The sequence below is a fragment of the Pundamilia nyererei genome, unplaced genomic scaffold, assembly GCF_000239375.1.
Source record: "Pundamilia nyererei isolate P.nyererei 1_Seehausen unplaced genomic scaffold, PunNye1.0 scaffold00078, whole genome shotgun sequence".
NCBI classification, from domain to species: domain Eukaryota; kingdom Metazoa; phylum Chordata; class Actinopteri; order Cichliformes; family Cichlidae; genus Pundamilia; species Pundamilia nyererei.
Window position 1 is genome coordinate 1191864 of NW_005187479.1, and position 14089 is coordinate 1205952.

General features: G+C 38.4%; 1 protein-coding gene across 2 annotated transcripts in view; it reads right to left on the minus strand.

Annotated features, from left to right (window-relative positions):
• Positions 1-848: 848 nt before the first annotated feature.
• The window catches only part of LOC102202005 (leucine-rich repeat-containing protein 4C), a 46952-nt gene continuing 33711 nt past the window's right edge, over positions 849-14089 (minus strand). For both annotated transcript variants that reach the window (XM_005737660.2, XM_005737659.1), the window contains exon 3: positions 849-3581. In XM_005737660.2, the coding sequence (XP_005737717.1) occupies positions 1587-3530 (1944 nt within the window). In that variant the 5' untranslated portion in view covers positions 3531-3581 and the 3' untranslated portion in view covers positions 849-1586. The remainder of the gene's footprint in view (positions 3582-14089) is intronic.

The window sequence follows — 14089 nt, forward strand, 5'->3', positions numbered from 1 at the left end:
GCTAAAAATAAACCTGTGCCATCTCAAATGTCTGCATAACCACTGCATTTATGGTGCTTGGCACCATTCATTACATTTGGGACTTTGAAATGCTTTCCAGGGTATGGATGGCAGCAGAGCTGTGCCCATCCAAAGCCCACAGGCACATCAATTAAAATGTAAATTGTGTTGTCACTAACGATGGAGAGAGTCAGGTGCAACCCAAACATCTGGTTGATGCCCGATCCCACACATTCACCCCATAAGCCTCTTGCAGCTAAGCCTTGCCACTCAGGGACAAGTTCTGTGGTTGGCGGGAGCAGGGTGTGAATCTGGGACTGCCAGGCACTGCCCATGTGGAAATATGGCACAAAGATGACAGGCAATGTGCTCAGACAGCTGTATAAAGGGTTTAAGCTCTTTCTTCCGCTCATCAGTCTACTTCTGACAGCACTCCTGCAGTACTGCAGATGAGGTAAGGGGTCCCAGCATGAAAATGGGGCTTCAAAGCAATCATCTTCATATGCAACACTACACAGCACTGCAAGGTAAAGGTGAAGCCATGATACACTGGAAATATTCTGAGGCAGTGGGTGTTTGCCAGAATTTGAGGTCATGTACATCTGTACAAGCATTATTCCCATCCTCTCCAGTCATAATTATGTTCTTTCTAAAGTACGTGTTAATGCTGCTTCTGTAGCATGACCTTCAGAATTTCAATGGTTCTTAATGCAATTTATTATATGCTTTCTATAATAATGCGATTTGTCAAGACAAATTTGAGATCAGGGATCATTTTAAATTTTACATATACAATAGAAACACAAAGACATATAGATCAACAGTATTTAATTTAACAAAACTGTCCTTCTAGCAGTGAGCTTCAACTTTTACAGTAGCAGAAATGGATGCATTTCCCTCTTTTCAGGTCCTCAGCCTATTGATGACAGCGCAGAGTGGCTAATGTATGTGACAGATAATTAAACGGTGAATAATGATCAGATTCCATCACTGACAGTTCTGTCACTCACTCCAAAATGATGAACAAGTGTTTAATTCATCTCAGTTAGAGATGGTCACAAAAGATTTCATCAATTAATCCACAGCTGAGAAAATCACTAATGTGCTCTAGGATTCCTTGATAAATGGGGAAAATGAGGTTACTGTGTCATCTGATCGAAAATCGGCAGCTATACCAAAAAAAGAACAATAAAGGAACAATACTTTGTTTCATGTTTTTTGACACATCTTTGAAAGAAGTTGAAAGTATATTAGTAAACCAATTTTGTGATATGCGAGGAAAAAAGAAGAAAAAAACCCACATGAATTAAGTGTTGAAAAAATAATTGCAGAATACAGTTTTCGTGATTTAACCACAACATTTTTTTCTTAAATAAATAACTTCTGCTTTGTAAAGACACTTTTTGAAACAGTAGACATACTCTAATTCCGAAAGTCACTGAATTAACATTGCTAGTCGCTGATTTGCCAAACACAAGTCTGTTATTCCGAGCGTCAGCCGCAGTCCTCGCAACCAAAGGTCAGTAATGTTCTGTCAATAATGCCTGTAAGTAATTTCATCAGTTTTAAAATGTCTCACAAAAGTATTAGATTTGGGTCTCTTGTACATTGTCTTTTGAGCTGGCCCGGATTAGCAAAGGTTCGTGCGCTGAGCTGTGTATAGAATTGATTGTGGAGGCATGGTTGTATGCAGTCTTATAGGTGTTATAGTGGTTGAGGTGCTCGTGCTCAAGAGGAGGCAGAGTAAGGTGGCCCTCCATGCCTGGGCCTCCTGTTACACAATCCTCGTCCACATTGATGATCTCAATAGTGCGTGTGGGTGCATGGTGATTCTGCTGGTGGTGTTGTTTGCGCATCTTATAGAAGATAATAAGCATGACAGCTGCCATGAGTGTGATTGCAACAAAGCAGCCAATGATGATCTTGGTTGTCTTCATTACCTCATCCAAGCCATTCTGCAATCCCTCACCACCCACCTCTGTGACGGGAATTGTATAAGTCTTCTCTGTGGCACGTGTGGAGAGTGCGGTTCGGATGGTGGTGGTTGTTGTAGAGGTTGGTGAGATAGACTCCCATGTACCAGCAGAGGGTGTGGGGCCAACCTTCTGTTGGACAGTAGTGGTGAAGCCTTCATTATGCGGGGTTTCTATTGTCTCCACTGTCACTGTAGTAAAGTAGCTGAAACTGCTTTCCGTAGAGGAAACATTGAGTGTGGCAGACGCTGTTGTGTTACCTGCAGAATTACTCACCATGCACGTATATGTACCTGTGTCCTGCATGGTAACGTTGGTAAAGTTCAGTGTGCCATCATTCAGCACAGAGATTCTGACCTTGTATGCACCGTGTGTCATGATGGAACCATTGGGTGTAATCCAGCTCACTGAGGTTAAAGAGCTGGCTCTGCATTTCAACTCTGCAGCACTTCCCTCTGTTACATTTAGGTCTGTGGGAGGCTCCACAATAACAGGAGCATAACAGTGAAAGTAATTCTGGTCCAGCTCACCAATGTAGCGTCCCTTATGGTGAGGAGGTGAACTGCAGCGGGCACAGCAGCTGGTGTTTGCAGGTACCATCTCCTTAAGCCACCAGCTTAGCCAGAGGATGTCACAGTTACAATTCCAAGGGTTGTGGTGTAAGTGCACTCTCTCCAGGTGATGTAGAGGAGTGAATAGATCATGGGGCAAGAGGGTAAGGTTATTGTGGGCCAGATTGAGTTCCACAAGTGATTGCAGGTCATCAAAAGCATTCCTTTCTATGGTCTGGATCTGGGCATGCATCATCCACAGCTTTTGTAAGTGTATAAGCCCTTTAAATGAACCAGGCCGGATGACAGATAGCTGATTTCCTGACATTTCCAGTTCATCCAGCTTCACTAGGGGAATAAGATTGGGAATTTCCTTCAGATTGCACATTCCCAGATTTAAGTAGCGCAGATTGCTCAGCCCTTCAAAGGCCCCATCAGATATGTAGTTGAGCCGTTTGAGCTCCCCAAGGTCCAGCCTTCGTAATGAGGGCACTCTGTTGAAAGCATAGGAGGTAATGCTCTCTATGGGGTTATTCCTTAGCCAAAGCTCTTTTAGTTTGGACAAGTACTCAAAAGCCCCGTTTGGGATGGTGGTGAGGCGGTTATCAAATAGCTCCAAGGTATTGAGGCTTGCCAGTCCATTGAAGGCCCCAAGCTCAATTTTGCGTATGTGGTTTTTGCTCAGCTGTAGTATCTCTAGATGTCTTAGGTGTTTGAAGCTGTCCACTTTTATGACTTGAATAAGATTTTCTTGCAGATTCAGGTAGCGTGTGTTGGTAGAGATGCCATCAGGAACATCCCGCAAGCCTCTGCGGGTGCAGATGACTTTGCTGAACTGGTTACTGCACGAACAGACAGAGGGACACGTCTGAGCGCGAACCAGTCCTGCGACCACCAGCAGCTGGAGGGCCAGGAGCAGAACAAACAAAGGGTCGGACAAGGCCCGGTTCCACCTAGGACCTCGCATCATCTGCTGCTGCTGAGAGGAGGTCATCTTGTTTAACATTCATAATTCATTGACTGGTCTTTCACTCTCTTAAAAGAGGATTTTGGCCCACTGGAATGAAATGAGAAAGAGAAAAGAGAAGACACCCATTAGGTAAGTGTGTGAACAAGTCTAATGCATACTAAAGTTTATCCCATGCCATTTCGAATTATTAGCACAAGGATAGCCTTAAAAAAAGGTATACTGTCTTGCAGCAACCATTAACCACATCCACACACAAACTGGGAACTTATATAGAAATGCGTTTTCAGGCACAATGTCCTTGTATCTCAGTCACATAATCCAAATTCCTGAAAAAACAAATGATTTCTGTGCTGTTTGTTTGCAGAAGAAGGGAACGAGTGAAAAAAAGTGAAAAAAAGCAGCCATGACTGCTGCGTTGTGATTTATATTTCAGTGTGGAGGAGCATAAATAATAATAAGCTCAACACCCACTAGTCCTTCAATCGAGTCAAGATATCTAGAAACCTCTGATTACAACTCACAATTCAGCAAACAAAAGCCATGAAAGCAAGTGAAAATATATATCTATATATATCTATATATAGATATATATACACATATAATATGTGTGTGTATATCGATTTAGAGAACGTGCAATGAGTTCAACACTACAACAGTGGCCTCTCCATTTGGGTTTATTTTCTTTATTTTTTTTTTATAAATCACAAATTAAAAGCTCTGTTTAAATTTACAACTTCCTTAAAAAGATTAAGGTTAAGATTTTCTCTTTTCATGTTAACTGGAAAAGCACTGTGAGTTAAGGCAGGAACATTAAGCAGCTGAAATGTAGACTAGCAGTGAGGTCAACACTACAACAGTGGCCTCTCTTTATTTGCTTTCTGCTGAATATACACTTTACATTTTTTTTTCTTTTTTTTTAATAAACTTTACTCAAGGAACTTGAGTATTCCCAGGGCCCAAGTTGGCTTTTAAAGTCTGAGACATTTTACCTTAAACCATTAGACCATTCAAAATTTTTTTTTCTTTTTTACTAAGCACTTCATACATTTTTTCTTACATGTTTTATACAATATGGGTATTCAGCTACTTAATAAGTGAAAGATCAGTACAGTTAAATGCCATAAATGCCACTGATGCTCTGATGTCCTTCATTGTCAAATATCTCAGCCAAGTGTGTCTGTCACACAAAAATAAAAAAAACCCTGTTGGTTTTCTATAATCAATGTATGTGTGTGTTTTAGTGTTAAACATAATCATATCCATTCTGTGGAATAATAAACCCACTGAAAGACACATCGCTGACATATTGATTAATTTCATGTTCAGTATAACATCTCTGGACTTTACCGGCTTATTATTAATGACTACATTGCAACACCATTGTTCAAAAACGAATTCAAATACAATAATTACAACACTCTTATTATGTTGAGTCATACAACTTTCTCATTGCTTTGCTTATTATACAGTTCATTAGTATATGTTTTTTTTTATTGTCATTTTTTTCCTCACTACTATCTAAGTGAAAAACAGGGAACCACTCTGGGCAGGTCGGAAGTGAGTCACAGAGCTAGCACAGATAAAGGGAAACATTTATAGAGCCTCTAATCTACCTGACCTGAATGTTTTTGAATGTGGGAGGAAACTGGAGCATGTTCAGAAAATCAATGTGAACATGAAGAAAAAGATGTAAACTATACTGTTAGATTTTCAACCTCCAGTGAAATGTCAGCGATAAATACTGAACCACTGTGGAATATGTGTTGTTCGGCTATGAATAGCTCAGGAAATGTGAAACATTTTTGTAACGGAACACAATGTCTTTCACACAACAAGGTTCAATCTTTCAACAATAACAGAAAGAGCTCTCTGAGATAAGAGTTATCTTGAGATGTGTTATATATTAATTAAGTAAAATATCTTTTATATTTAAAGAAACTAATCACAAATGAACAGCTCTGTTAATTGTCACTGAGTCAACATCAAAATTTAGAAAGAATATTAACAAATTACAGTGTTCAAAAATGTTTTATGCAAGACAATTTGTCTATTTAGAAGGAAAAGCACAATTTCCTTGTAAAAAAAAACCCAGAAGATTTTCTCTTGTTGTGTTAATTGGAAAAGCACTGCGAATGAAGACATGCAGTAACATTGCAGTGTTGTTGGGATGCAATATTCATAGTTTCTGTAGGCATACAGTGTGTTCAACACACAGCCTAATCTCCAAGAAAGCTCTTCACTTAAGAATGGGGAGGCTATTACTGTAACTACTGATTAATTGCTTGATTACTGACTCCATTAATTCTTCAATTGCAAAATTTAAATTCCAAGCAGCCAAAGCCTGGGGATGGAAAAAGAATTTGTTTTCATACAGGGGGACTGAGCAAATGTGACAGAGCTCACACACCAGGCTGAAAATCACATTCCACTGTTGCAGTTTTAATTTGTTCGAAATTAAAACCTTGCACAAAACAACAGGGTTTAGTGCAGCACATGGTTTAATACAAGATTTATGCTTGGATGTTCTATTGACACTGCAAGAAGAAAATATTAATATATGAAGCTGAATTTTTGTATACACATCTTTATTATACACATCTTTTTAGGTGAAAACAATGTATTTTCAATGCCATGAATGAATATAATGACCTACTAAAAACATGCTTCAGTTAAGACTTCTGAAAACTTCCTCACTCTCTGTATCTCCGCTATTTACTCATCCTCCTTTTCAACAGATCAAACCTTGATAAAAAGATAAACAATGAATCAGCAGAACAGAATCCAAACTGTGGCAGTAGAAAAGATCAAGTTGATTTACAGAGCAAAACAATATATCTGCACACTGACAATGAAAGCAGCAAAATTGGATTTACATAGTGCTGTGATGGAATTAGATGAAAAGAGATAAGGAAAATAGGATTAAGAAAAGAAAGCATTTTCAACTTTTGTCCTAACAGATTATGAACTGCCAGCTGTCTCTTTGTCTTGCAGACATACTGAAGCGCGACCCTGCTTAACAGAAGTGGAGACAATTAAACAGCCAGACCTGCAATATTTGTGAATTCATTTCTTGCTTTTACAGAACCTGTTATGTGGAGTTGTGAATATTTTCTTTTGTGCCCCTGTTGTCCACACAGGCTCTTCTTAGGGCTGCTTCTGCAGTATTTGCTCCAAATTATTCCCTCATCAAGCAGCCAATAATGAAAGATGAAAAAGTTTTTGCAGCATCCACCTGTGGAGTGGTTACTAGACCGCTTATTTCCCACTGGACTTTCACCCCGAGTCTAATGCTTGCTTCCATGCTCTCAGACTGGCACTCCCTCTGCAGTCTACTTGCTCCATTCTAGTCCTGTGCTCGCTTGGAGGAACTGCATCATTGAGCAGAAACCTTTGTCTAAGGCAGACAGTGATGGTACCTCTGTTACAAGTAGTATAAGCAATCATGAGACCTGATTTGACAAATGATGCTTGCCATCCATACTCTGACAGTAAAGCAGTCCAGATGTGCAAATAATGTTTGTCTACCTGCCTGTGTGATTCAATTGCACAAAAGCCTACAGTGCAGGATCAACAGAGCCTTTGCAGGACTAACTCCTAACTGCTAACTTCACAAGCACTTTAAATTCAGCCCTCATCAGAGGGATGGAGATACATCAGCCTCTTGGGCCTCTCCATGCCGCTTCATACATTTCTATTTGCGCATGTTTTGGAGTCCTCCCTGACTCAATCAGTTTTAAGTGTGCTAGACAGCCAATGACGTGTTGGGACTTTTATGCACATGCCAAGAGGTATTCCTCTAATCCCATCAAGGATTAGTGATCTGCATGGTGTGTAACATTACTAACATCCCACTCCTCTGCTGTAGAACTGTTTTTTCTATCACAAGGCAAGAGATGTTAAATGACCAAAATACAGCTTTTCTCACAGCGTTATTGCACGTTCTATTCATGGGTCATAACCTGGTGTACAATACTGTCACGATAGGGCAATGGCCAATGTAAGCTGAGATACCATTAGTATATTTATAGTCGTCAAAATGATGGACACCACTGGAATAAAAAAAAGAAAAAAGAAGAAAAGAGCCTGCAAAAATCAGGTCAGTGTAATTAAATGATGCTGAGGTGGAGTTAATGGGCCTGTTTGGAGCACAAGGGCATAAAGGAAAATCTTCAAGACTAGAACAACCAGTTCTTTACTGTATTGCTCACAGGCCCTGCCATCACTACATATACATGAACTGTAACAAATTTATTTAATATACAGATAATGAATGAAGTTATGTAATAAATTAACAAATAAAAATGCACAATGTCCTCAAAGATCAGAGAAAAAAAATATAAAAATGTTTAAATAAAAATAATTATGACAAGAGAAAAAGGGGTATAAAAATCAGGGTCAGTATTTTAGATTAACTGCCATCTGTAAAATGGTATATTTTGTTTATTTAAAAAACATGTCTCCAATAGATAAGATGGGACATTCGTAGTGGTAGTGGTAGTTTCCACATGGTCTTAAGTCTAGCCCTTCTTATGACTACTGTAATTCTGAAGTCTGTCATATTTTTACATTATAAATTGGGTAGAAAAGGCTGAATTATTTAGTTACACTGCAGGAAATTCAAGTGGGGCTAAAGCCCCCCAAAATAAGTCTGTGACTAGTTGGCACAAGCCACTGAGTTATTTTATTCTGCTTTCTTATTATGGACAGCATGAACTTCCTGTATTCATTCCTTACAAATGCATTAATTCCTTTGAAAGGTGGGGAAAATAGAGTGGACTCCTCTGACGCTTTCTACACTCAGTTAATGCTCGAGTGCTTGCTGATTGTGAACTTTTTTGTAAAGAGTGACTGACAGAAGCTTTAGCTTTCACATTGCATGGAAGAGAAAAGATGATGAAAGATTGCAGAGTGTGAGGCATCTGTGAGAGAGGAATGTTGGTATGTATGCTAGAGAAAGAGAGAAAGGAGAAAGTGCAAGAGAGAAAAAGAGAAGGAGGGATTAATGAGATATAAATCAAATCAGGCCACTTCTTGATAATGCCAGCAACAGCTCCAAATATAAATCAGAATCCTTTAAGGATTCCAGTGTGGGAGGGATACCCACCACATGCATCACAAGCCTTCTTTTTTCCTTCTCTCGAGCCAGCACAATAAACCGATTAGATGTCTTTATATTTTCATCATGTGATCATAGTTTTGATATAGAGTCACATTTTCCCAGTGGTCATTCATCACATTTAATCACACACATTATATTAGAGCCTAACTGGGGTAAAGACAGGGCAGCTTTGTCCCTGATGATGTCACTGAACTCCATAAGAATTGTTTTTGGTTTGATTCATTTTGTTTAATTACAAAAGGTTTCAATAGGTGTGTGTGTGTGTTTGTGAAGGGATGCCAAATGCTATCATTTTTCTGTAAAGTAAATTTACATATGGATATAAATAACGTAACCTTAACCAAATTTAGATTTAATTTCAGTTAAATAACAGCAATATCTGGAATATTTAGAATTATTAGGATGGCATAGGGGTGGCTAACACCATTGCCTGCCAACAGCAAGGTTTCTGGTTTGAATCTTAGCTGGGCATTTCTTTGCCAAGCTGGCATGTGCACCTTGTGCCTGCGCTGGTTTCTTCTGGGTACTCTGGGTTTCTCCCACAGTGAACATGTTAGGTTAACTGAAGATTACAAATTGGCCAGAGATGTGAAACAGATAAAGTACTTGAAGTGCTGTATGAATGCTTTTTAACAATGTGACTCGTGGTCTAAAGTACTTTGTGTGTCAGTAAGGCAAGAAAAGGGCTTTTTAAATGCCAGTAGGTTACATGCATAATTATTTTATCCTACATTGTGCGAGCTGTTGGACTATAGAGTGTATAACAGGATGGATTTTAATTTATAATACTGATATATGCTACATGTATATAGTGACATTTATGATTTCATATGCACTATTACTGTGCCTTGTATTTCTGCAGTTAAGGGCACTTTAAGCCACTTTAAAATGTAATGTTGAGGGATGCTGGCTCCCCCCCCCCCAAAACAAAAAAACAAAAAACAAAACAAAAAACAAGAAAATGGTCACACTGCAGCTCTTTTTCAGTGTCTTTCTTTTAACCACTCAAGTGAAACAGACAAGCCAAATACTTTGAATTGGTGCTAACTAGCCAAGTGAGACAAACTGGCAGCTGCTCCCATGCCCACAGCCTTACATTCTTTCACTCACAGCTTGTCTGTGTCATCTATAACAAGATGGTGAAATGAATCTGATGCATGTAACAAAAACTGAGTAACCCAGCATGCTCTTATAAATAAGCTTATCAAATGTGTTCAGTACACAAATAATGTTAATGTTAAAATGCTTAAAAATACTTAAAATACTTAAAAATGAGAACATACATATGGAAATGATCTAAGATACGCTAAAAAAGATAATTCCATCATACTAAGACTATTACTAATACTATTACTAAGACTAAGAATAATGCTTATGTATTGCAATTATAAAATTTTAACCTTAACCACGAGCAAACCTTTTTAAACACACTATGCATTTTGCAGTTCTTATCATAAAACCACATGTGCATTGAGAAAGACTTTAGAAATAGTTTGATATAACAAAGAATTTACATTAAAAATGTACATGTTTCCATGATTTTTCTTTCTGACGACACCAAAACATGTTTAAATAGAAATGGAGAGGGCAAAGAGGTTGCTGCCCGTCTGAGGAGAGCTGTATGTGTGATCATATGAATATTAACATTACCTCAACAGTATTTTGAGTGTCACAGACACACACACAAGAGAGAAAGATGGAGAGTAAAGACTTCTCTTTTCCAAGATTTGACAGCAGAGAAAAAGAAGTGACATTTTGACATTTTAAGTATATAGGCAACTGGGGACCTCAGATGTTAATAAATGGGATCCCTTCCAGACATTTCTTAAGACATATAAGTTAACTTGTCAAAAACTTACTTCTTTCTTTACTAAAAAAAAACCTGGGTCTATAAATATGCTAATATTGTTCATTTCCACAGTTTAACTACTAGGCAAAAGATGTCTTCTGTTGAAAAGACAATTGTACATGCACTGTTGGTTTCACATAATAGGCTGTCTCACGTTAGTTGCATACTTCAGCTTCAAATTTTCCACATTCTTCATGAGATTGTGCACAATGAAAATTGAACATCTGAGGGAACTAAATTTTTTTTTTTTGTGATTAAAGATGGATAATGTACCACAGAGTTCAGACATTCTTCTGTCTGATTCTATCTAAAGTAACAGCTTATCTGTCAGTTTGTATCTTACAAAAACTATTAAAAAGGTCACAGAAGATGTTTTTTTTTCTTTTCTAGACAATTTTGAATGTTGTGTCTGTCTAATGTTCAGACAAAGGTCTTTATCCCTGCATTGAAAAAGCCAACTGTAGAATTTGGTTCATCAGGTCTTGCAAAAATTAGTGCTGAAGAAATAGACGGTCGCCTCGCTTAAGTCAAAAATTGTAGCCTTGCAATGATACAGCTCCCGCTGTGATTCTGGCTGTGGCCATGGCCGTGCTTTGGTTATTGGATTCTTGTTGTAACACATAAATATTGACTTCATGCGGTCGTGTGGGTGCAGTCATTGTTCTGCTGGCTCTGTATCAAAACACCAGTGGTGTGTTGGTAATATATAGCTGATAGATTCAGTCCAGGTTCAACTAGTAGGACACCTGGACATATTCATATTAAAATGGATTTAACCACAGACGCAGGTGAAGTCATAATAACAACAACTGTATCCCGCCCCATCTTCACATGGATCAGTCAGGCAGAGTAGCTGCAGCTGTGTTCACAGCCAGGAGCTGTGGACTCTTGGAAATAAGCTTCACATCATGGAAAGCATTACATTTTCTCCCCTTTTATATTGTTAAAGGCAAACGTTATTGTAAGGTAAACATTCCCCACTTGTGACTTTTTAGAGGTCAGGTACTTCTTAAAGTCCACTCAACACCAAAGCGTGGTGTGTGATGTGGCATTATTACATCATAGTTGGACATGCAGGTGTGGGTCAGCTTAACATAAATGCAGAGCAAATGCAAAGGCACCAGCATCCCTCTCTGTCAGAGGATGACCCGTGGACTATTTCCTGATGAATGAAACACACTCATTTTCTAGCCTCATTGGCTACAAGTGCCAAGGGCCTCATTTAAGTCTGCTGGCATTGAAAACGCATACATACACAACTATTGCACTCACTCATAACTAATGCACACTCAAGTAAAGATGTGCACATTTTGACTCAAATTAAAACATAAAAAACCTCTGCATATTTTCACACACAAGCTGTGTACGTGTGCAACTGTGGGTCTTTAATGTGTGCTCTTAGCATTTGCAGATTTTCACAAACTGGGTGACAGCTTTCTTGTTTCACAGTAAGGGCTGTGTCGGCAGTAGGGGCTCACGGGTGACAAGAGATATTGATAAAATCATTTGTCACCCTGTGAACATTTCAGAGAGGCTGTGGGCAGAAAATAGCTGCTAACTAGTTTTCAAGGATGTCGAATGAAGGAGTCAGTCTGTATACTGCTGTCACTCTAGTGTCTGGTTGAGGTCAGGGTGAGCATGCATCACTTTGAGTCTGTCCGAGCTGTGGAGAGGTCGTACTGAGGCTGTGAACCTGGTGATGCAGGCAGTATGGTCTCCCTGTAATTGAGTTTGGGATGGAGAGAACATGAGAGATAAGCGGGAGCACACTGATGGTATCTAAAAACAGAAGACAGTGCTAGAAGCTGCAATGTCAGAAAATATATTCAAATAAGACCGGAATTTGAGAATTAATTTATTGAGCTTTCGGATTAATCGTTACACACTTATAATCCAGTTGGACTAAGATCATTATGTATGATTATCCACTGACGAAATAAAAAGTGTTGTAGGCAGTCTAAAATGCTTGAACACACACACACACTCCTGAACATGTGACTTACTTTAATATCATTTCAGTGTTAACATGTCCAAGGGCACAGTCTTGTAATGTCCCCTTGATTGATGTGTCACTACCTTTTTAACATCAGCTAGTCTGAAGGTCAGTTAGGCAAAGAATCAGCTAAAAGAAGCTTAGCTAGAAGGTACAGATGTCAAATAAAGGCAATGTGGCACAGATTAAACTGTTTTTAGAATAGTTACACTGAGGAAGAACCTCTAATGGTTTGAAAGTAAATTCAAAAGAACAATTCATGATTTTTTTTTTACTTTAAGTAGCTTTCAACCTTTTCCTCACATGTGGTTTTGTAAATATTCACAAAGTGACAACATCCTCACTTTCTGGAGTAATATAAAAGCATGCACTTTTAAAATTAAGCTGCCTTTATCCTAATTTGTTGCGATCCATCGGGTTGTTTGCTAATTAAATGACACCAGAGACAGATTCTGAAAACACAGAGGGCTTCTTTGGAAAGGCATATTGTACATTTGCACTTGTTCTGTAATGAGACTAATTACAATATTTTTCATTCAATAACACAAAATCACTTGTGACTGCACACGTTTGGGAACATGTATGTAACCTGCTGTTTTTCTGATACTTGGCACCAAAGGCAAAGGGTGCATTTTAGAGGAAATAAAAACATGTCAATTGATTCCATTGCACAAATTCAATATCATTTCCATGAAGACTTTCAATCTCCTACCCCACAGGGATGGATATAAAGGGTGGATAAAATAAGAGAAAATAAGAGAAATACCACATGAAAAGAAGCTTTGAAGTAAGTGAATCACAAAAGCAACTATTCATGCGAGTCATATCAAATAAGTTGAATGCCATGTAGCTTTTAAAAAGGTCTGACAGACAGCACTTTTATTAGTGAGCTTTTAAGACATCACTAGGGTTTCAAAGTTTCAAAGATGCCAAAGAGTCAGCGCCGGGTTCATGGTTGCATTGGTCAAAAAAAAAAAACAACAACTCCAGGATGATTTATTGTGACAGGGATAATAGACGTTTTAAATTATGACAACATATTGCCAATGCAGGGAAACAGTATCATCAGCCTAGAGGAATAGTGTTTGCCAGTAAAAGCTTTCTGACACTGCGACAGCAGTTCACACCAAATGTAGAACAGACATGTAGTAGAAGTTACATGCATGAGTTGAGCTGTTCACTCCAGAGGCATATATCTGTGTGCAGTCCAACAACGCTCTTAGATACAAAAAGAAAAAGGGAAAAAAAAAACAAAAAACGCCTGACACAAAGGTAAAACGTCTAGTGAAAATAGACTTTTTGTGAACATAGGCACCAGCATAGAATAACTACTGAGAGTCATAAGCTTCTTTTTAGTTTTACACTTCAATAGTTCTAGCTCCTTTTTCAACTATATCCACAGCCTAAAATCAAGTCATTTCTCATTTCACTGTGATGGGGTAAAGTCTACAGGAGTATCAAGTTTCTCTCTGTCCATCTCCATCAATGAGGTTATTAACTGACCAGTTTATTTGCCAATGTGTTAACTGGACTTAATTCCACACATTTAGATGTGTTCTGATGCCAAACCTTGAAAAATTTATCAAAAGTGTTCTTTGATTTAAAAAACAAAACAAAAACAAAAACAGGCAAAT